The sequence below is a fragment of the Sciurus vulgaris genome, assembly GCF_902686455.1.
Source record: "Sciurus vulgaris genome assembly, chromosome: 8".
NCBI lineage: Eukaryota > Metazoa > Chordata > Mammalia > Rodentia > Sciuridae > Sciurus > Sciurus vulgaris.
In genome coordinates this window covers 87275279-87299344 of record NC_136468.1, presented here as the reverse complement: position 1 = coordinate 87299344, position 24066 = coordinate 87275279, and the positions used below count along the sequence as shown (strand labels likewise).

At 40.4% G+C, this 24066-nt stretch overlaps 1 protein-coding gene and 1 pseudogene across 2 annotated transcripts; one reads left to right on the top strand and one right to left on the bottom strand.

Annotated features, from left to right (window-relative positions):
- Nucleotides 1-9093: 9093 nt before the first annotated feature.
- LOC306667649 (centromere protein W-like) lies at nt 9094-12503 on the bottom strand (the record flags this gene model as incomplete). The annotated part of the gene is made up of 3 exons (XM_079150386.1): nt 9094-9511; nt 9568-9721; nt 12480-12503. The coding sequence occupies 3 exons, from the start codon at nt 12501-12503 to the stop codon at nt 9240-9242; spliced, it is 450 nt and encodes a 149-aa protein (XP_079006512.1). The 3' UTR covers nt 9094-9239.
- Nucleotides 12504-18452: 5949 nt separating this feature from the next.
- On the top strand, nt 18453-20288 carry LOC306668875 (mitochondrial import inner membrane translocase subunit Tim23-like; annotated as a pseudogene). The gene is made up of 2 exons: nt 18453-18536; nt 19518-20288. The product of its transcript is annotated as a mitochondrial import inner membrane translocase subunit Tim23-like (transcript).
- The last annotated feature ends 3778 nt before the right edge of the window (nt 20289-24066 follow it).

Genomic DNA, 24066 nt, shown 5'->3' with positions numbered 1-24066 from the left:
TATTTAGGTTATTTTGCTCGATTGTGTACTAGTAATAACTGTAATGATTCAATCTAGAAAACTAGTTAACACATGAAGCAATCATGGGAAATTAAAACAAATTTAAGTCACAATTCAATATGTATTTTCATTACAGAGAAGTATGGTCATCAATAAAAGCCTTTAAGTATAAAAATCATGATAAAATTGTAGAAAGAATAAATTACAGTTTCAAGAAAAAAGGAAACATAAAAGTTCTAATTATTAGATAAGAGCGTGTTCATACATTTTTAAATAGGTAAACATTGGGATCAAATTACTATAACATTTAAGTTTCATTGGATACATATTAAAGATTAATGTCACTTTTATTCTAAAATTTCAATGTTTTCAATGACCAAAAACCACTTTTGCAACTATTTAAACTCATGAAAAATGTTAAGCGTCTACTTAAGTATGTGCGAGGGGCACATAGTTTCCTCAAAGTTCTTGTGGGGAAAGGGGGCCAGCTATGTAAACAAACATCTGAAGACCAGACTGCACATTATATTTTTTGAGAAGGAAGAGGGTGGGTGGAGTAACACCACAAACATGTGACAGTATTGCCTAAATGTAAGTGATATTTGGCAGAATCATACTAAAGCTTTTCCTGGAGGGATAAGAAAAGTATGAAGATCACTTATAAAATATTGACTTAATAATCCCTCATTTTCAGTGACCTGGCAATCCCACTCCTGGGTACATATCCAAGGAAATGAAACAAATATGTTGCAGAGACATGCGTACTGCTAGGTTCCCTGAAGCTCTGTTCATAATAGTCAAGGAATGGAATCAACCTAAGTGCCCATCAGCTGATGATGGATGGAGAAAATGGGGGGCATGTTCACAGTGGAATGCTAGTCAGTCACAGAACCAATGAAATCCTGTCATTGACAACAGCATGGATGGAACTAGAGATGGTATGTTAAGTGAAATAAGCCACATGCAGGAAGACAAGAACCTCATGATAGCACACGTAGGAGGAATCAAAAATATCAGCCTCAGAAGCTGAAAGTAGAAAGGTGCTCACCCTGGGGAGACTGGGGGAGTCATGGGGAAGGCTGATCAAGGTTACAATAAATAAGAACAAGAAGTGCTGTTGTTCTACAGTAGGGAGACTATACATACCAATAATGTACCATACATTTCAAAAAAGCCGGAAGGAAAAAAAATGAATATTTTATCATAAAGAGATGATAAATGTTTGAAGGGATAGATGTGTTTAACCTGATTTAAATATTATCCAAACTGTGTACCTGTATTGAAATACCACATTGTATTCCATTACTATCGACGATTTTTATGTTTTTATCAGTTTAAAAAAGAAGTGTAATTTAAAAATAATCACTGGTTTTAATTAATGAATTAAGTGATGTGAGTAATTAATATTATTATTTTAGATTGTCAACTCCAGACACCAGGAAGTCTTGAGAACATTGTTAAAGTTCAGCTCTAGGTTGATGAGCAACTCTGCAGCAATAATCCTGAATCCATTCATACCTGGACATTAACGACAACTGGGGGCCTCTTCATAGGGAACTTGCATGACTCAGTTCAGGTTTGGGAGAACTATGTCCTAGGGACAGCATGCACATCTTATACAACCCCTTATTGTACAATATATTGTATTTCATGCCTGTGGCAAATATTTATTAAGCACAATGTTCTAGACATTGTGCCTCGCCCTTGACTAGGTTCAGTGTCCATTTCTTGGAGAGGATTAGGTGAGCTTTTGCAGGGCCAGGGGGAAAATAGGTAAGGAAAAACTTCTCTTACTTGTGAACCAGTATAGAGTAGCAAGAACTATACATAAGCTGCTATTAAATAATAAAAGATAATGCTGCAGCTTACTAATATTACCAGTATTAGCTCTAGCCCTAATCACTGTCATCAATATTACTATCCAAATCTTGTGTGTCTTACTCAAAGTTTCCACTGAAAAGCACACCAATCTGGGAGCTATCTTTTTAAATATGCCAAGCACTGTTTTAAGCACTTTACATACCTTGCCTCATTTATTGCTCACAATAACTTAATAGTCCCTCTCTCACTTTCTCTCTTTTCACAGATGAGGTCATTGAGGCACAGAGAAGTTAAATAGCCTGTTCATGGACAGACAGCTGTGAAATGGTGGAGCTATTTCTGGGAGGAATCAGTTGTCCCAGGTAGTCTTGCCTCCATGATGGGCCATTATCACAGTAGAATTAAGAATGAACATTTGTGGAACACATAATGTGGATCAGGCTTTATGCTAGGCACCTCTCCTGGATTATCTAATTTACACAGCTAAGTAACTCTGGTGTATTATTCTCAATTTATGAGGAAATGGAGACATAAATCAGTTAAATAATCTGCCCCCCATTACCAAGCTGGCAGTGGCAAAACTAGGATATAGTCAGGGTTGCAATCCATATCCTTCAGGGACCTTACCCTAAAATATCTGGGAGCTGGGGGTGTAGTTCAGTGATAGAGCATGTGCTTAGCAGGTACAAGGCCCTGAGTTCCATTCCAGCACCAAAAAAAAAAAAAAAAAAAAAAAAAAAAAAATTATGGTGTTACTGTTATTGCATAGAGTGAAAAAGTATCAACACTGCTTCAAGGATTGGGGTAAGGGATGAAGAATTCACATAGACTCTGAGTCTTAACAGCAGATAACCCAAACATTGATGTGATAGTTGTCTTCACAATGTTACATTTTAGGGTAGGATCACCATCAAAATACAAAAAAGTAAGGTTGGTTATTTCATCCTCAGGGTCATAATTTGACTTTGAAATATTTGGTGAGAAATGGTGGCTTCTGACCTCTTTGTTTTACAAAAAAGCACTTAAAGGAAATGGATGTGCCTTCAAATGGCTGTCTCTGGGGGCAGTACATAGCCCAGTTCCCCTTAAGATTCTGGCAGCTACACCCACTGACTGCTACTCAGGGGCAAGGGATGGCAAATGGGGGCATGCTGATGTGCTGCAGAGGCTGCAAGCTCAGAGGGCCTCTCCTCACCAGTGAAGGATCTGCTTACTTAGTGAACATAACTGAGGACCTGTTACTTGCCAGATGCTATTAGTACTGGTTCTACGAAGATGAATAATACATGGTTCTTGTCCTGCAGAAACTCAGAACCTGATATAATGGATGAATGTGTAAACACGTCAGAGTACGACGGGAGTAGGGGGTGGGATACACAAAGCTGAAGGTGGCACCAAGGAAGCAGTGCCCATGTGATGCCAGGAGAAGAGGGTCATGGAATAATTCCCAAAGTTGGGATACTCTAGACCAGGGTTTTGAAGAACCACAGGAGCCCTGAGAAGGAAAGGTGAGAGAGGAGAAACAATCAGGGACCCCACATCATAGGGGGCCTCATCTGCCATGCCAGTACATGTGGACTTCATGTTGAAGGCCATGGGCTTCCCTGAAGACTCCAGGCAGGAGGAGACATGGTCAGATAAGCTTTTTGGAAAATGGCTCCTGCTGCTGAGAGGGGAATGATCTGGAATGTGTGGGGGGAGTTGGGTGGGAGGGAGGGTGGACAGCAAGTCTGGAGGATGGTAGACCAGGTAGCAGATTCCACTAGTAAACTTTGTGTGAAATTGCTCCAGAGACATCAAGGTGGTAGAACAGGTCACACTTACTTTTGGTCTGAATATAGAGACTAAGAGAAAAAGTGAAGTTTAGGATGACAGATTTCTGACTTGAAAAGTGTCTGGTCTACTACTTTTGGAGAAGAGAGAAGAGAATACAGAAATGCAAGTGACAGAAACTCAAAGCAGAAGATGTGATGGGGACAATTAGGTATCTCCCAAATCCAATCCTAAGTGCCTTTGAGTTTTAGTTGAGCTAAACAACATTTGCATTTTCCAGGTTTCTTTGCATTTAAATATGACCCCGTAATTAAGTTCTGGCTAATAGGATAAAACCAAAGTGTCCTGTGCTTAACTCTTGAGTATCATCTTTGAGACAGTTGGCAAGCACCTCTTCCTTCCTCTTCCTTCCTTTTTCTTTTTCTTTTTGGTCTCTCCTCCATCCTGCTGTTTGGGACATGTAGGAGTGGGGATGAGGCAGATGAGGTTAGAGAAACAGTCAGGAACCCTACATCATGAAGGGCTCGTCTGCCATATCAACATATTTAGATTTTATGTTGAGGGCCATGAGGACCTCTGAAGGCTGTGGGCAGGAAGACACATGGTCAGACAAGCATTTTGGAAAATAGCTCGTCCATCTCGAATCATGAGGATCAAAAAAGGATCACAGGCTGGCTCAGCCTGAGCTCCAAAGAGCCTAGATGCCCGAGGACTTAGTAGAGCAGAGTGTCCTATCTGCTCTGGGCTGTCTGCTTCCAGACTTCACATGAAAAAGATATATATTGTTAGGCTATTGTTTGATTTTTCAGACATGTGTAACTCTGATTGAAGACATCACTTATGGGGTTAACACATACTCTAATTTGGGGACTTCCCAATATCAGTTCAAGTGAATGGTTTTATGGTTGTTCATTGAAAAGTCTTAGTAAGTTTTTGTTGCCCTAGCTCATTTCTGTTGCCACCAAATTCTCAGAAAGAATCTTCCTGAGAAGACTCTTGGTCAGGTGAGGTGTATGGGTGTGGTGAAGTGCATGTTTGGATTTAAACCCTGACTTCCTGTGTCAGTTCAGAGAATTATAGTTGGTGTGTCTATTAAACATGCATCTTCATCCTGTACTTTTGATGCATTGATATCTAGGGCCTTGCTGATCTGGAGGGACTGTCCCTCTCAAAGCTAGCTCAATTCCTCGAGTATCAAACCATCACCATTGAGTGCACCTTTCAAACCGAATACAGGTCCCAGGCTCTGCTCTATTGAGCTCTTGTACTGTGACACTAGTCTCTTGCCCTAATCTCCCCAGGGCCAAATACCAAACAGCTAGGGACAGCCCCTACACTCCAGAGCTCACCAGTTACTCAAACTATCCAATCCTATGCCTGCTTTCCCTGTCTTGCCCATTTCTTCCTGGGGAAACTACAATAAAGGCTCCTGCCCATGTTTTTCCTTCATTCTTTCCATCTCCTGACCTGTCCTGTATGCCTCCCTTCTGCTTGGAAGGATCTGTAAGTTTAAAACAAACTTCTTCCATTATGACAGTCATTTCTTTATCCACTTGTCTTATCACACCTGATTAAAACAAACCCCAGGTACTCTTAAAACAGCGTGTGCCTTGATTTCCCTGGCTGAAAGCAGTATACAATTCTACAGCGAGAATGCTGATAAAATATTTTGGAAGGGGAAACCATGCAAGAGGAAGGGGACTGAATAAAATGATATTCATTCATATTCATGGCATTTGATTTACCAAAGTGATGACTCAGAATGGCTGAGCATTCACATTTAGATTGGATGCATAATTAGTTATTAATAAAGGAATGTTATTTAATCCTTGGAGTAAGTATGTAATCCTCTAGATGCCTACTGTTCTCTCTGAATATTTGTTCTATTAATTCGTGTTTATGTAGCACTTACAAACTGCATGTGGTAGTTTAACGCAGGTAAATTATATGCTTAATAAGAAATAAACTATCTGCCCCTTGGAACCTGTAGTTAAGAAAACTGTGTAATTTAGAATGAACATAATATCTGAGGTGGTTATGACTAAGACTGCTTGTCATTTAAAAGGGGACAACCTTCTCCTAAGTGCCACAGTACTGTGTGTTTGAGCCCTGAGTGAGTCATCCCTACACAAGGCCCTGGAGATTTGGTCTTCTGCCTTTCTTGTCACAGGTGCCGTTGCTGAAGCAATCCTGTGTGGGGAGCAGCAGTGTGTCAACTGCAGGAATGAATGACTCCTGGGTCTCTTTCAGTTCAAGTACACCTATGGTCCGAGTTAACCCAGCATACAAAAATCTGTGTTCACATGAGAGACAGATTAAGGATAATGATTCTCTTTCCGAAGGATTGACCCCTGTATGCCTTTTCAATGTGAACTAACCCTGTACATGATTTGATTTTTTTAAATATTCCTTATTTAGGCCATTTTGTGTGGTGGGGGGAGGGCATCTAGTGTATCAGTGAGGTCAGTCAGGGAAACAGGAGGTACCAACATGCAATATGGCAGTTCAGTTTTTAGTTCATTTATGACTTTACCTCCAAATTCTCTCAGCGTCCAACTGAGACATTCTTCAGAATGTGTCAGGGTGTACAGAGATGGGGACTTGATTGCAAGTTATGAAAGGATTAGTTGAATATATGCATTTTTAGCATTCCTTAATGCAATGTACATGCTAACAGCCTTTGCAAGGATCCAAATAACTCTGCCTTGAACAGAGCTGTTTATAGCTTTTGGAGCACTTTGTATACATTATCTCATTTGCTCTTCATGACGATGCTATGAGGCAGGAGGCAAGGCTATGTTTTCATCTCTGTTTTACTGGTCGGGGTCCAAATCTACATGCATCAGAAGAGGTGGAGCTGGGACGAGAAGCAAGCCCTATTCTCCCTGTTCATGGAACACCCTGTGACCCAGAGCATCCACTCTCACTGCAGCTGTTTTAGAGTGAACCAGTGACCCCTGATTTATCATTTTGACTTCCTGGATTTCATATAATATTCACCATCTCTGAAAGAAGATCAATCTTTCTTCCTCCTTCTTTGGAGTGTTTTAACCAGCCTCTGAAATGAGGATTTAGTGACTTGTAGATTTCATTTGTGACTATAGATCTTGATAGTGGAAAATGTTTACTTTTGAAGTCCTAACAGGAAATAATAGGAGTTGTGTTGCCTTCCTGCCAAATACACACCAACTTATTCATAATAAGCAGGAAAAAATATTAAAAGGTACCTTTATTGGTGGTAATGGATTTTTTATATAGAATGGAAATTTTAAAATAACTTGAATAATAATCTAATTTTTAGGGAAATTATATTCATCATACCCTCTTTGGTAGTAGGAGCAAATATTTTAGGAATTGAAAACTCAATGAAAGAATTATAAAGCAATTCTGCTATAATAATATGTATCTTTAAAAGAAACGCTTAAAGAAAACAAACATGGTTATTGTCCAACAAACAGACAAGTTAGGATAGAGAATTTGGGAAGGTCAACTTTGCCTAGAGTGAGGCCACATTCTCCACCCAGAGGGGAACCCTCCCCTGGGTGTGGGACAGGCACTGAGCCCAGATCAATTTGATTCAAGTACAGGTAAGAGCAGTTGCCCCAGGGATCAAGAACTTTCTGGGTCCTCCCTCAGTAGACTGGGAGGGATCCCCTGGGATGAAATGAACTGCTGTTGACTGCCTGATGCTGGAGAGAGCGCCCTTTTCTATTTGTCTGGGGTCATAGCAAATAAATGTTGTAACACGGTGAACACCTGATGTCCCATCACTTCTCTGAATCTATCAAAAACTTTAATGATCAACAATTGCTAGCTTTGTGAGACTTTGTTGGACTAGCTAGTTTGTTGAGTTTTATGCATAAAATATCCTTAAAATTTGTGGGCAATATCCCTTTGATCTCTGTATTTTGACCTTATGAATATTCTTGATTCTTTTGAGCAGGTTCTTGAGTTCTTGACTGTATTTAATCTAAATGCAAAACAAGACAATAAAAGTGATACCTATTATGTAATTAATTAGCTTAATGTGGTGGCAATGACATGTGGTAGGAAGGTCAGAGCTGTTCAAATCCTCACTTCTTTTTAACCTCATGATCTTGGGTAGTTCACACAGATATTTGTCATAATTTCCTTATCTTAAGGATAAAGATGCTAGATAATTGTCAATAGTATTTGTGGCAAAATACATATAGTGTGTACTGGATTCTCGGCACATAGAAAGCACTTAAAAATGCCAGTTTTTAAAAGCTAGAAGTAATAAGCTTCAACATGAGAAGATTCATCCTTGACCTAAACTTGTATTCTAACTTTTAGTTGTAAACCCCTTAGAGTTGGTAAGTGGTTAAACCTTTTACTGCATTTCCAACCTTGTTCCATCAAAGCATGCCAAACGTAATCCATAAAACAGAAATGTTCAACAAGTTTATCTCCAATGTTATCTTTGTTGTTGTTGTTCATAACGATTTTATTTTCAATAGTCCCAAACTGGAAAAAGACAAAATACTCTTCAATCCTTCAATAAATGAATGGTTACACAAACTGATACATCCACACCATGAAATATCACTTGGGCACACAAGGAAATAACAAAATGTGCAACAACTTGAATGAATCACTATATACTAAGTTAAAAAAAATCTCCAAAGGTCATCTCTTATGTGAAAATGACAAAATTGCAGAGATGAGAACGGTTACTACTTGCCAGGAGTTAGGGATGGTTGCCAGGGAATAAGACATGGTAGGTCAGGTATGATTATAAAAGAACAGAATCAGGAAGATTTTGTGGTAATGAAATAGTTCTGTATATTGACTGTGACAGTAGTTATATGAATCTACACGTGATAAAATGGTATGGAATTACATACACACTACTTGAAACAAATTCCTGGTTGTGATATATTATACCACAATTATGTAAGACAACCATTGGGAAAACTGGGTATAGAGTACATGAGTCCTCTTTGTACTGTCTTTGCAGCTTGACGTTGCAATCTACAATGATCTCAAAAAGTTCAAAAAAAAACAAACTATTGGATGATAAGCAATAAACTTATAAATCCACACAAATTTGAAGAAAATAACTCGATTTGATCCAGAATTTCTACTTTTTGGTTTGGAGAAGGATATGTTTCAAAAAAATCCAAGTGACGTTTACAATCCTTCAGATAATTATATTGTTACTACTGACATAATAAAAAAGGAGATTGTACAACTTTGTGAAAGCATTGGAAAAAGAAAACATTTAAAATGCACCTAGATTAGACCACATATTGTCCTTCTGTAGAAATTAAATTTGTTACACAGTTGTGGTTAAATCTAAATGTATAAATTTAATTTGATGAAGTGTATCTCTTCAAGCTACTTAACATAGTAAGATTTTGTGGTTGATATTTAAAACATTTATAACCACAAAACAAGTAAAAAGAACTAGAGTTCACTTAAAATAGATTTTAAAAAACATAAAATAGTCCTTTGTGTTTGAGATATTTCAATGCCAGCAAAAAAATATACGAATAAAGATATTCCATATCTAGTCAATATTTTAATAATCCACAGTACAAATCCATACATAAAAAGTGCTTTTGTGACTTGTTACCACATAAAATAGCACATCATATAATTTTCAAGAACACGTTCCTTGACTTCTAACCTCTGCTCTTCTTTAGAATTACCTTTGCGGCAGCCAGCACATGATCCTTGTTAATGACTCCACATTTATTCTCAAAGGCATTTGTTCTCGACTCTTCTGCTAATCGATGAACAAACAGTAAACAGTTCAAATGAACCAGTAAATCTGCACACGTCTCCAGACGAAGATGAGGCTTTTGTCGCTTGAAGACGCGCTTCAGAAAGGTTCGGGGAGCCTTCCACTTGATCTGCTTCCTCTGGGAGACTGTGGTCAGAGCGCCATTCCCGCCTCAGGCACCAGCCGCCTCAGCTTCTGAGGTCCTCTGGAGACCCGCTCAAGTTCACCAGCACTGAGGCAGTGAGAACTCCGACGCTCTAATGCTGCCTGGATCCCGGAGACTATGCTCCTCTGAATCCGCCGCCAAATCTCCAATGTTACCTTGATGCTCTGGTCTACCTGCCTGCAAGCTGTGTTGAAGGTACAGGACTGTGCGTAGTTCTAAGAGTTAAAAGTGCCTTCATTGATTAGTCATGTCTGCTATGGAGTTGGGATAAGACAGTGGTGGCGCGTGTGAAGGCATTTTCCTTGCTTGGCCTAAGGTGCTCACCCTTGGGTCTTTGTCTAACAACAAAGAGACTTTCAGATGCCAGATTCTATTACTGCTGAACTGTGTGTAAGGTGCCCTGAGGTAACTTTATTATTGGAAAGGCAGCTTGTTTAAGTGAGAATAAGGAAGGAAAGAGAGCTGGAGACCTGTTCTCCCTGGCTCCTTGCCTTCATACCTCCACATCAGGTATCTAGTGTTTCAGCCCCACTGAGATGTCTCCCATTTCCTAGGATGGGCCCTGCCCTTTCACAAGCATATGGCTTGGCACAGGGTCTTACTACTTCTGAGAATGTCATTTTCCATCTTTGCCTCTTGGCAAATTCTACTCAGACATTGATGTCTAGCTCCTGTAGGTTCTTACTATAAGGTAGTCTGATGGATTCAACTCCAGAACTTCCTGTATCCTTGGTGCCCACCTCATAATAGGTCTTCAACAAAGTACATGGATATAAAAAAAGGAGATATTGATGAGTCCAAGGTCTCAAATTTCCCAGAGAAAAAAATCCATGTTTGAGAGTGACATCGCTTCTCGCTGGAGTTGGTGAGACCATCTCATTTGAGCTCCTTCATATTTTAAAGGGGTGGTCCCCTAGGTTAACTGTTAAAATAAAAAGCAAGGTTTGATATTTGAAAATATGAGTTATGATGATTGAGTCTTATGGGAACGAAGACCAACTTTTGAAAGAATTGTGGTAAAATACATATGATATAAAATTTAGCATTTTCCATCGTTTTAAGTGTACAAGTCAGGAGCATTAAGTACATTTGCATTATCACATAGCTATCAGTACTATTCATCTCCAGAACTCTTCGTCTTGCAAAATTCAAATTCCAAAGCCATTGTACAATAACTTCTAATGCTCTCCGGCCCAGTGCATCAACCATTCTACTTTCTGTCTTCATGAATTTGACTTTAGGCACCTCAGCCTATTTCCCATAATATAATATCAAGGTTCATCCCAGTTGTAGAATTGTAGCATGAGTGAGAATTTCCTTCTACTTTCTTTTTTTCTCTCTCTCTCTCTCTCTCTCTCTCTCTTTTCCCCTCAGTACTGGGAATTGAACCCAGAAGACTCTACCACCAGCCCTTTTTATTTTATTTTTGAACAGGGCCTCATTAAGTTGCTGAAGGGGTTCTTGAACTTGGAATCATCCTGCCTCAGTCTCCCCACTCGCAGGGAATATAGGCATGCGCCACTGTATCCAGCAGAGTTTCCTCTTCTTTTAAGACTGAATAATATTACATTGTATGTATATGCCACATTTTGTTCATCCATGTATCCGTTGATGGACACAGGTTGCTTCTACCTGTTGACTGTTGTAAATAATGTTGTTATAAACATGGGTATACAAATATTGCTTTGATATTTACTTCCAATTATTTTGAATATATACTCAGGAATGGATTTGTGAATTACCTGGTGACTCCATTTTTAACTTTTTGAGGAACCTCATATTGTTTTTCAAAGTGGCTGCACCATTTTACATTTCCACAAACAGTGCACAAGGGCTCTAATTTCTCATATCCTTTCCAACACTTGTTATTATGTTTTTTTTAAATGGTAGTCATCCTAATGGGCATGAGGGAGTATATTATTATGGTTTTGATTTGCATTTCCCTAATGATTAGTGTCCTAGTCCATTTACTCTTCTATAACAAAATGCCATAAATTAGGTAGTTCATAGCATTAGAAATCTACTTCTCATAGTTACAGAGACTGGGAAGTTCAAAGCCACACTGTGAGCATATTTGGTGCCTAGCAAGGGCCCACTTTCTCAAGGATGGCAGCTTTTTGCTATATCCTCATATAGTGAAAGGGACGAAAGAGTTCCCTTGGCCTATTTTATAAGGATACTCTTCCTATTTTTGAAAGCTCTGCTTTCATGACTTAATTATCTCCTAAAAGGTCCTATCTCCTGATACCATGGCTTTAGGATTAGGATTTCAACCTCTGATTTTTAGGAATGACCCTGGCATTTAGACACAGCAATTGGTGATAAAGTTTTATTTTTTAATTGCTTGTTCTATTTAGTTATACATGACAGCAGAATGCATTTTGATTCACTGCACACAAATGGAGTACACCTTTTCATTTCTTTGGTTGTACATGATGTAGAGTCACACCATTCGTGTGCTCACACATGTATATAGGGTAATGACATCTCATTCCACCATCTTTCCTCCCCTCATTTCCCTCTACACAATCCAAAGTTCCTCCATTTTCTCTTACTTCTCTCCTCCCCCCGTTATGTGTCAGCTTGCACTTACCAGAGAAAACATTTGGCCTTTGGTGTTTGGGGAGTGGCTTATTTCACTTAGCATTATATTCTCCAACCACAGTGCCACAGTGAACCAAGGGTCATGATAAATATCAAAGTCCCACACATGTCAAAACTTCTATGCTATAAGCACTACTCTTAGCCTGTAAACTGTCATTTTTTATTTTCATTTTTTGATTCAGTGTACACAAATGGGGTACAACTTTCGTTTCTCTAACCAGAGAAACCAAGTAGAGTCACACCATTTGCGTAATCATACATGTATATAGGGTAATATGTTTGTCTCATTCTATTATTTTTCCTTCCCCCCACCCCTGCCCACCCCTCCTTTTCCTCTGTACTATCCATCCTTCCTCCATTCTTGCCTACCCCCGACACCCCATTATGTATCATCATCCCGTTATCAGAGAAATCATTCAGCCTTTGGTTTTTTGGAGTTGGCTTATTTCACTTCTCATGATATTCTCCAACTCCATCCATTTACCTGCAAATGCCATAATTTTATTCTTCATTATGGCTGAATAATATTTCTTTGTGTATATATACCACAGTTTCTTTATCCATTCATCTATTGAAGGGCATCTAGGTTGGTTCCACAATCTAGCTATTGTGAAATGAGCTGATATAAACATTGATATAGCTGCATCACTCTAGTATGCTGATTTTAAGACCTTTGAGTCCTAGGCCAAGGAGTGGGATAGCTGGGTCAAATGGTGGTTCCATTCCAAGTTTTCTAAGGAACCTCCATACTGCTTTCCAGAGTGGCTGCACCAATTTGCAGCCCCACCAGCAATGCATGAGTGTACCTTTTCCCCACATCCTCGCCAACACCTATTGTTGCTTGTATTATTGCTAATAGACATTCTAATTGGGGTGAGATGAAATCTTAGGGTAATTTTGATTTGCACTTCTCGTATTACTAGAGATATTGAACATTTTTTCATATATCTGTTGATTGCTTGTAGATCTTCTTCTGTGAAGTGTCTACTCATTTCCTTAGTCCATTTATTGATTGGGTTATTTGTATTCTTGGTGTGAAGTTTTTTGAGTTCTTTATATATTCTGGAGATTAGTGCTCTATCTGAAGTTTGTTGGCAAAGATTTTCCCTCACTCTGTAGGCTCTCTCTTCACATTGTTGATTGTTTCCTTTGCTGAGAAAAAGCTTTTTAGTTTGAATCTATCCCAATTATTGATTCCTGTTTTTATTTCTTGTGCTTTTGGAGTCATGTTAAGGAGGTCTGGTCCCAAGCTGACATGATGAAGATTTGGACCTACTTTTCCTTCTATTAGGTACAGGGTCTCTGGTCTAATTTCAGGGTTCTTGATCCATTTTGAGTTGCATTTTGAGTTGAGTTTTGTGCAGGGTGAGGGATAGGAGTCTAATTTCATTTTGTTACAAATGGATTTCCAGTTTTCCCAGCATCATTTGTTGAAGAGGCTATCTTTTCTCCATTGCCTGTTTTTGGCACCTTTGTCTAGTATGAGATAACTGTATTTATGTGAGTTTGTCTCTGTGTCTGCTATTCTGTACCACTGATCTATCTATTTTGGTGCCAATACCATGCCATTTTTGTTACTATTGCTCTGTAGTATAGTTGAAGTTCTGGTATTGTGATACCTCCTGATTCACTCTTTCTGCTAAGGATTGCTTTAGCTATTCTGGGTCTATTATTCTTCCAAATAAATTTCATGAGTGTTCTATTTCTGTGCAGCACATCATTGGTATTTTAATTGGAATTGCATTGAATTTGTATAGCACTCTTGGTAGTATGACCATTTTGACAATATTAATTCTGCCTATGCAAGAACATGGGAGATCTGTCCATATTTAAAAGTTTTCTTTAATTTCTTTCCTCAGTGTTCTGTAGTTCTTATTGTAGAGGTCTTTCACCTCTTTTGTTAGATTGATTCCCAAGTTTTTTTTTTTTTTTTTTTTTGAGACTATTGTGAATGGAGTAGTTTTTCTAATTTCTCTTTCAGAGGATTCATCACTTATGAATAAAAATGCATTAGATTTATGAGTTGATTTTATATTCTGCTACTTTACCAAATTCATTTATGAATTCTTGAAGTTTTCTGGTGGAACTTTTTGGCTCCTCTAAGTATAGAATCATGTCATCAGCAAATAGTGATAGTTCGAGTTCTTCCTATCCATATTTCTTTAATTTCTTTGGTCTGGCTAATTGTTCTGGCTAGAGCTTCAAGGGTGATGTTGTATAGAAATGGTGAAAGAGGGCATCCCTGTCTTGTTCCAGTTTTTAAAGTGAATGTTTTCAGTTTTTCTCCATTAAGAATGATGTTGGGTATCTTAAAATATTTTTATCCATTTTTTGACAATAATCTCATATGCTTTAACTTTCAATCATTTGTGTACATGATTCATATTGCCTGCTGGATTGTAATTTCTTTTTTTGTACCACAAAATTCTGTAGATGATAACAATTCATTGAATGAATTATTAAATCAATGTATGTAAATTACACAACTGTGCAAAAGGCAGCCATAATCACTTTCACTCATTTACCTTTGTAAATAAATAATTTACAAACTTAAAAAAAAAAAAAAAAAAAAAAAGAATGATGTTGGCCATGGGCTTAGCATAAATAGCCTTTACAATGTTCAGGTATGTTCCTACTATCCCTATTTTTTCTAGTGCTTTGAACATGAAGAGGTGCTGTGTTTTATTAAATGCTTTTTCTGCATCTATGGAAATAATCATATTATTCTTAACTTTAAGTCTGTTGATGTGGTGAATTACATTTATTGATTTCTGGATGTTGAACCAACCTTGCATCCCTGGGATGAAACCTACTTGATCATGGTGCACTGTCTTTTTAATGTGTTTTTGTATGCAATTTGCTAAAATTTTGTTAAGAATTTTTGCATCTGTGTTCATTAGGGATATTGGTCTGAAGTTTTCTTTCCTCAAGTTACTACCTTGTATTCTATCAGATCATAATGGAATGAAATAAAGAAATCAATGATAAAATAAAAAATAGAAACTACTCCAACACCTGGAGACTAAATAATACGCTGTTGAATGATGCCTGAATAACAGAAGACATCAGGGGGGATAATTTTTTTTAGAGGTATATGAGAACAATGATACAGCATATTGAAATCTCTGGGATGCTGTGAAAGCAATACTAAGAGGAAAATTCATTGCATGGAGTGAATTCAATTAAAAAAGAAAAAGTCTACAAATAAATGACTTAACATTACAGCTCAAAGTCCTAGAAAAGAACAGATCAACACCAAAAGTAGTAGCAGACAGGAAACAATTAAAATCAGAGCTGAAATCAATGAAATTGAAACAAAAGAAACAATTCAAAAAATTAACAAAAAGTTTGTTCTTTGAAAAAACAAGCAAAATCAATAAACCCTTAGCTGTACTAACGAAAAGAAGGAGACAGAAAACTCAGATTACTAAAATTCATGATGAAAAAGGAACTATCACAACAGACACTATTGAAATACAAAACATAATTAGAACCTCTTTTGAAAATCTGTACTCCAACAAAATAGAAAATCTTGATGACATCAACAGGTTTCTAGAGACGTATGATCCACCCAAACTGAATCTGGAGGACATACACAATTTAAATAGATCAATTTCAAGCAATGAAATAGAAGAAGTCATCAAAAGCCTACCAAAAGAAAAGTCCAGGACCAGATGGATTCTCGATCAAGTTCTACAAGACTTTCAAAGAAGAGCTCATTCCAATACTCCTCAAAGTATTCCACAAAATAGAAAAGGAGGGGACCCTTCCAAACTCATTCTATGAAGCTAATATCACCCTGATGCCTATGAATTATCTTAAGTGAGAACAGAGACTGGATCTTATTTCATTTTGAATTCTCAGCACCTAGTACAGAATTTAATCCCTAGGAGTTTTCACTTAATGTTGATTAATGGTTTTTTTGACTGATTGGCTGGGTGGGTAGATGGATGAAAATATAGACAGATGGACAGATCAACGAGTAGGTGGAGGCCTGACTGGCTGGAAGGATGAATAGTTATGTTACCAGTCTTGAAAATCAGGATTGGGTCCTCATTCTCCCAGTATTGGAGAATAAACACCAGAGGAATGAAAAGGCAAGAGTAAAAAGTAAATTTTGTTGAAGAGACAGAGCAGAGAGAGAGACTCCGCCAAAGAGTAGAGGACACAGCAGATCTGGCACCCTTGGAGAAGGGGACACAGCAGATCTGGTGCCCATGGAAGTAGGGGTGTCTGGCCCCTTTGTAGATTTTAGGTTTCCTTTCTTCTCATACCTACATAACCAAACAGGAAAAGAGCCATCCAGGGGGCGATTGCCTGTGTTGGGAAGTGCAGTCCTTCCCCCTCCCTGGGAGGTGTTAGCAACCTGCTGATGGGGAAGGTCCAGCTAGTTATTATTTTTTTTCTTTGAAAATTACATACCTGTCTTTTGCCCCTGTCTCATTTGGTTGGCAGGCAGGCTGAATGGGTGAGTGGGAGAATGTACAAAGTCTGGAGCAGTGCCTGATACATATAATAGATGGGAACTCTATATTTCTGTTTTCTTACAGTATATAAATGCATTATTTTCATACAGTGAAACCCTTGTGTATAAAAATTTCCACTCATTTAACCTATTTGTATACTGTACATGGAATACTGTTTTTCTCATGGTTTAAAAAATATACACATTGTTTCCCATGTGTTTTGTTTGTGCACAGAATCAAACAACAAGTGCATTCTGCATATAATCTGCCATCTTATGTTACACTGCTAAGCATTGATCCTTAAAATAAAAAAAGAATCATTTGGCATAAACTGTAATAAACATCTACTTTTTCCTCACGGACATTAGCTTTTTCAGTGTGGGAGTGGAAGGGGCTTCCACTATCATCAGAATCTGTTTTGGATACCGTTGCTGAATTACAAAATGCCTCCAAAAACATTGATTAATTATGGTTATGGGATTTGGTGGGTCAGAAATTAGGACAGCGTACGGGGGGATGACTTGCCTCTGCTTCATGTTCTCTGGTATCTCGTCTAGGAAGACTCAAAGACATGAGGGCATTGACAACCGGGAGCTAGAATCATCGGGAGCCTCCATTCACATGCCTGGCGCCTGGGCTGCGCTGTCTTGCACACTGAGCTCAGCAGCACCGTCCATTAGGGTGCATTTGTGAGTCCTGTCCAGGCAGCTGTGCTTCCCCCAGATGTGGCAGCCTCAGGCCAGTGGAACATATAACCTGACAGCTTGTGGTTCAGTGAACCTGACAGTTTGTGGTTCCAGTGCAAGGGTTCCAGTGGGCAAGGCTGAGGCCCCATTGCCTGTTATCACCCAGCCTCGGAGGTCATATTTTATTGTCTGAAGTGGTAACTAGGCTATCCAGGATTCCAGGCAGGAGACATACACCTCACACCTTGATGGGAGGCATGTATCAGAGTTCTACAGCCATTTTAAAATCCCACACCCTTGAGTGTTAGAAACTGAAGCCTAGAATCCCTGAGGAAGGCAGTCTTATCAATTAAGTTCATCCCCATTCGGGCCTCATTTTCACTGATGTATATCGTTAACTTTTTGTGAGAAATCAGATCTCTGGCCTTCCCATCATGCCTGGAATGTGCTGCCAACATGGTGGCAAGAAAATTCTACCTCCTTTCCTGAATTAGGTACTTATCACGGATTATGCCAGTTTGAGAGAGGAACCCTTGGCACTGGCTGGACCAGTGGCAGAGAACCTTCCTAATGTTCTGAACATTGACAGACCCATGTTCTGTTCAGGCAAAGCAGCTGGGCCCAGAATAACAGGCCCCAACTGGGCACGCATGCCCAAAGCCGTGACCTGCACCAAACTCCATCTACCCCACAGCCCTCCTTCTTAGGATCGCATCCACTGGCCTTTCTGCAAAGACTAGAGCCAGGGGAGTTGCAGCAGGTTCCTGAGCTTGCAGACTGTTTGGGACATGGTGTTTGGGGCTAAAGGACTTCTGTGAGACACTCCTGGGTTTAGAAAATAAGGTGGGTGGGTGCCAGGGCCTTGGCACAGGGCCCAGAGATATTGGGACTTGAGACTCACTGGCACTGGGGAGTTGAAGAGGTCACAATGTGGAATGCCAGGACTCTGATGTCACCCTACACACCCTACATCCTATCCAGCAGGACATCGAATTAATTCACAGTGACCCACGAGAATCAGAGGAGGGTCCTGGTTGAGCTGGTGTACACACCTGGGACTGAGTGCCAGAGGTGGTGCATCCTGCCTGCCCCACCAGAAACTGATGTGCCTCAGTGTCCTGCAGGCTGTCAGCTGTGCCCAGTAAGCCTGTGCTTACCTGGAGTCGCATCATCTCATCCAGTGACCCCAGATGAATTACCATGTAAGAGAAAAAGGATGTGACGACTATATCCATTCCCATAGTGTCACCCAGGAGCAGCTGGCAGATCCCGTTGTAGTCTACTTTTGTGTGCATTGCTCAGGATGCAGCAGGACCTTTAGCTAAGCTTGATAATAATCACTCTACCTTTATTGAGCCCTGATTATGTTTTAGGCATTAGAAACTATGTGCATCCTCTGTTTTAATCAACATGCCAATCCTGAACTTAAATATCAAGTATCCCAAACATGAGTACTGCTAAATATGCAATAAATTCATGGTGACTGATAAGTCTGGAAAATGCTGATAGTCTAAACAGTGATATAAATGGTAATCCTCCAAGAAAGGAGTCTACGTAGAATTTTCTGACATAACTTAGTCATAGAGCAAGTTGGAGTAACTGGGTATTTTAAGGAACACAAATTTGAAGCTTGAGCAGATGGTATAGAAGTGAATTAACAGAAAATATGGTGTCCTATGAGGAGTGGTCTAAGAAGCATTTGGAAAGAGGTGGAGTTTAAGCCATCATGGAACTCATGCTGCTGTCTTTGAAAATAGATGCTCATAATATACAAGGGATGACCAGGAGCTCCTGAAGGTAGCTATGGTTTATTCTTAGAAGTGTGGCATCTACTTTAAGACTCTCCAAAGAAGGCTGAGACGATATCACAGAGCAAGGAGCTTCATCTGCTTCTCACTCCCAGTCACATGCACAAGGTAGAAAGATGCTGAGCCACTGAGATGTTCCCAGGCTGCCCCTCTGCTGTGTCCACCTTCTCCAAGAATGTGGAAGGCTCTTTCCTGACTGCAGCACTATATGGACTCCGGGACCAAAGCCACTAGGTGTATTGATTCCCCAGGACCCATACAAGCTGCAGTCTAGCCTTCAGTTTGTTTTTTTAAATGTGCATCCTAAACACACCCTTCTTTCCTTTTCTCCTTCTGATATCATCAAAATATTGCAGTCTGCTTTTGCAACATTTATACATCTTTTATAAAATTTCATATTCATTACGCCAAATGCCTTTGAAGAACTCCCATTTGTGATTAAAATAGTTCACATCGAGGTCAGCGTGTGAAGGAGGCTGTGGTAACGCGCGACTCCTCGCGCCTGCAGCGGAGCAACTGCCAAGCACTCGACCCCTGGAAGGTGGAGGGGGTAGTGGTAACCAAACCACAAGGGGATTGGCCGGTTTTTTTGGAGCCGGCGGAGCAGGTTACTCGCATGCGGATTTGGCCAGCGTCCTGCTAACTGGTAGGAATCTCTGTCTCCTTATTTAAATGCGGATCCACGATATCTTGTGCAGGATACGGATGAGTTTATTTTACTAAGTGGAGCTAATAAACCTGGGGCAGATTTGAACTAGCGTTCCTTATCACTGGAGGATGCTGTATGACAGGAGCTGCATTTGGGGCAGTGAACGGTCTTCAGCTAGGATTGAAGGAAACCCAGAACATGGCCTGGTCCAAACCAAGAAATGTATAGATTTCAAATATGGTGTCTAGGCAAGGTGCACTCTGAGCTAATACTCTAGGTTCTCTGACTCTTCTTTATAGTGCATTTGGTGTTATCATTGAGAAAACAGAGGTGCGGAAGATGACCTCAACACAGGAGCAGCTGGAACCATGACAGGCATGGTGACCTGACAGGTGGTCTTCAGAGGGGTAGCGCTAGGTGGTCTGGCAGGACTAACACTCACCAGCCCCTATGCACTATATAATAACTGGGAACTCATGAAAGGCTCCTTTCTTCAACAGTCACCCCGAAGATTTTTGCCAGCTCAGGAATGTGGGACACTTCATTAGTCATCCAGACCAATTAATCCATCTGGAGTTACCTTCTCTTCTACCTACAATTAATTTGATATTATCATTCATTGCCTGCATTTGCTCTCTTATCTCATCCTTTGCTTCGTGAATCATCTTAATCATGTATAATCTGAAGTCCTTTTCTGACATTTCTTCTAACATACTGTCATTGGATTCTATTACTATAAAATCTAGATTTGTTTGGATCATTGTCTTCCCTTGTTTTTTCATGTTGTTCATGTATCTTCCCCTCTAGCAGTGCAGATCTGGGGTATTGCAGATTTCCCCCTATAGGTTTATAGTGGCCCAATAGGTTTCCAAAACCCTTTCTTTAAGGGGAGATCAATATTAGCAGTGCCCAAATCAGACACTATGCAATCCTAGACCAAATAGCCCCTATGGGGACAATAACAAAATTGTCATAGTAAACAAAATGAGTTCAAATGTTATCTTCGGTAAAACAAACAGATTTACAATAAGGTCTGCAGTTTCTAATGGAGGACAAAGAGGATGCAGAGGGATGTAGAATGTGGCTGTTAATGGGATAACAAAAGAATATACAGAAGTTCTAGAAAATAGAAAGGGTGAGAGTGTAATCAAAAGAAATCAGATGTTAGCATGCAAAAAAGGGAGAAAGAGACTCTGAGGGAACAGGTAAACAAAAGGAAAAGAAAGCAAGAAAAGTAAAGAAATAAAAACAATTTTTTTTTCAATAAGGAGAAAAAAGAAAATCTACTGTATAACAGTCATATACTAATGAAACCTCCCAGTTTTCAGTAGCCTGATGCATGAGAGGTACCTGACAATGAGCATCAAGCCTCCAGCAGGCGTCTCAGGATGGGATTTGCCCCACCCAAAGATTGGAGCTCTGGCTTCCAGGATTATCCAAGATGGCTGCTCTGGCTTCCAAATGTGTTGGCAAATGGGGAGTTGCAGCTCAGGGGTGGACGTGGTCAGCTGGAGGTCCTGGAGATGGATGCAGTTGGTCCGGCAGGGGTCCTGGGAGGTCGGGTGTGTTTGGTGTGGTTGTGGGATCCTGGAGGCCGGTGCAATCAGTCGGTCTGGGTTCCCGGTGATAGGGCACAGTCAGTTGGTCTGGGGGTCCTGGCGGCAGGGAGCAGTCAGTCGATGTGAGGGCCCCAGAGGCAGAAAGTGATCGGTCAGGCTGAGGGATCCTGGAGACGGCGTTCAGTCAGTCCCGCCAGGGGTTCTACGGGGCCTGGCTGTTGTCTCAAAATGGTGGCAGCCACGTGTAATCAAACCTGCAGGTACTATAACAGTGAACTTCCAGGCGACAGCAGGCAGCTGGTGCTCCATTGGCGGTCTGCGGTCAATCTGCTGGCAGCTGTCGGATGATCGGGAGGTGAACCTCGAGCGTTGGGTGATGGATAGGGGTAAGGCAGGTGATGGACAGGCGAGAGGCAGGCAAATGCCTACAATTAATTTGAGAAATTACAGAGATTCTGATTTGCTGTGATAAAGATCAGGACTGGTATTTCTTCTTGACCTTAGTTAAAGGTAAAACCCTTTGAAGGCTCACTGAGTCATGTGGTTCTCTTCTCCTTTGGAGAAGATCCTGCACCTGTTTTCTTTCCTACCCCCAGAACTTAAAAACTACCTACTCTCAGAATTCAGTTCATGCTTATTGTTAATACTTCATCACTAAATTTGTTCATTTCATGATCTCAAAATGTAATGTTGCCCTGTGTTCTGAATAAAGGATAAAAAACACAAAAAAATAGTTCACATCTTCTTAACTCTCTAGTGATTTTGATCAGATTAAAATGACCATGTTTAGTAATTTTGACAGGTCAGGAAGGAAATTTTATATCACATAAAGCAAAGGTAGCCTTAAACGCAACACTTCCCCAAACCCAGGACTTACTTTGAAAATGGTATAGTCATGAAAGTTATTTTATTCATTAAATTATACAGGCATGAACATTTGTGGGATGGTGGCAAGCATGGGTCTAGGGCAATGTCCAACTTACAACGTACATTGAACCTGTAGTCAGTCCACTCTGAGGGACCTACTACTGCCCACATTTCACATTTGTGAAAATGAGGCCCATGGAGGTTAAAGCAAGGTATGTCAGCTCAGAGGGCCTAGAGTCCAGAGTCTGCAGTGTTAAAAAAAAATTCTCAACAAAAACCTTTTGTCATTTTGCGGGATCAGTTGCTATTTCTGTGACCATGGGCTTGATGAGCACACAGCATTTTCCACTGAAAATGGCCCATTATGGAGCTGTCTTCTTACCAACTCCTCAGGAGATCCTTGGAAACATTTTGATATGGACAAAAATTTTTAATGGAGCCATGTTATTGTAAGACAAAGTTTTAAAAAATTGAACCATAAAACTTGGAATTATTTAAAATGTTTTCAACCCAAGTCACTATCAAAATGCTACAAAAACTAGAATTCTCACAGCCATATTTTACAGATTGAGAGCAATTTTCTGGATAAATTTAATGGGAAAAAAACCGTATCTTATATGAACATAATACTCATACTTTCATCTCCCGACTCCTCCAAATAACATATATGTTTAAAACAGCAGGATAGAGTATGTTTATTTAAAACTTTCCTCTGGGAGTCCCAGAGCTGCAGAGATCCCAGGGCTGGAAGGTGCACAAAGCCTCCTGTACTGAGCCTTTCTTACTTTTTGTGTGCACTTCACTTTACAAAGTTCACTGTCAACAGAACCCAAAGGTAAGAGCAATTCCACGTGGGTGCACTATGCTTTTATGTAGGTAGTATCCCTGAGATTTCCCATTTCTGCTCCCCAAATCCCGTGTTCTCTCTCCCCGGCCTTTAGCTTTGACTAGGAGTTTTGGGGGGTGGGTAGGCTACATGGCATATGGTGGAAGCACCAGCCACTGCTGCAGGCAGACCCGGCCCTACCCACATGCCCACCTGCCCACCTCTCCCTTCCCTGCACATGGGATCATGGAAATGAAGCCACAGAACACTCTGGAGTCTCCAGTGTCTTGCCACAGGTGTCTTCAACAGCTGCCATCCACCCTCCCCTCACACTTCAGGGAGGGGCCTGAAGACCAGCAAAAGAATTCCTTCTGACCAAGATGATCAGCTCAAAGTGAATCAAGTCTACACTAACTCAAGGGGAGAACCTCCATCGGCCCTAGGTCAAGGGGAACAAGACCCCATCTACATTGGCCAAGGCAAATGAGTCCCCATCTACACGGGCTCAAGGTGAGCCGAGTATCTACACTGACGGGAAAGAGAGGCACAGTGGTCCAGGCCCTGGAGAGGTTGGCTGCTGGGCCTGGGCCTTTGCTCTGAGGACCACCTCTTAAAAACAAAACAAACAAAACTGCCATTTTTTAATCTTTGAAATCTCAATTTTATTATACAATTTGTGATTTGAAATGTCAATTTTATTATACAATTTGTGAAAAAAATTTCTCCCAAAGCATAGGAGAAAGGACCAAGAGCAGGGCAGGGGAAGTGTCCCAGGGAAAAGTCTGTACGTGGAGTCTTCGCAGGTGGGGGCAGAGGAGACTCCTGGTGGATCCAGATGCGCTCCTGGGCAGAGTTCTGAGCCAGTTGGCACACCTCAGGGTCTCCTGGCTGTCTGTTGGTCCTGTTGGTCTAGGCTGGGCATTTCTTCTGGAGCCACTCTGTTCTTGAGCACTGACGGACCGAAGCACGGCACACATAACAGCTGTCTGAAGCAGCTGGAGATCCTCCTCCTCACCCTCTTCCAACGCCCGATGCGATCCTGTGACTGTTCCGTGGAGGTGCCTGGGGAAGATAAGCTGCCCTCTTCTGCGACCC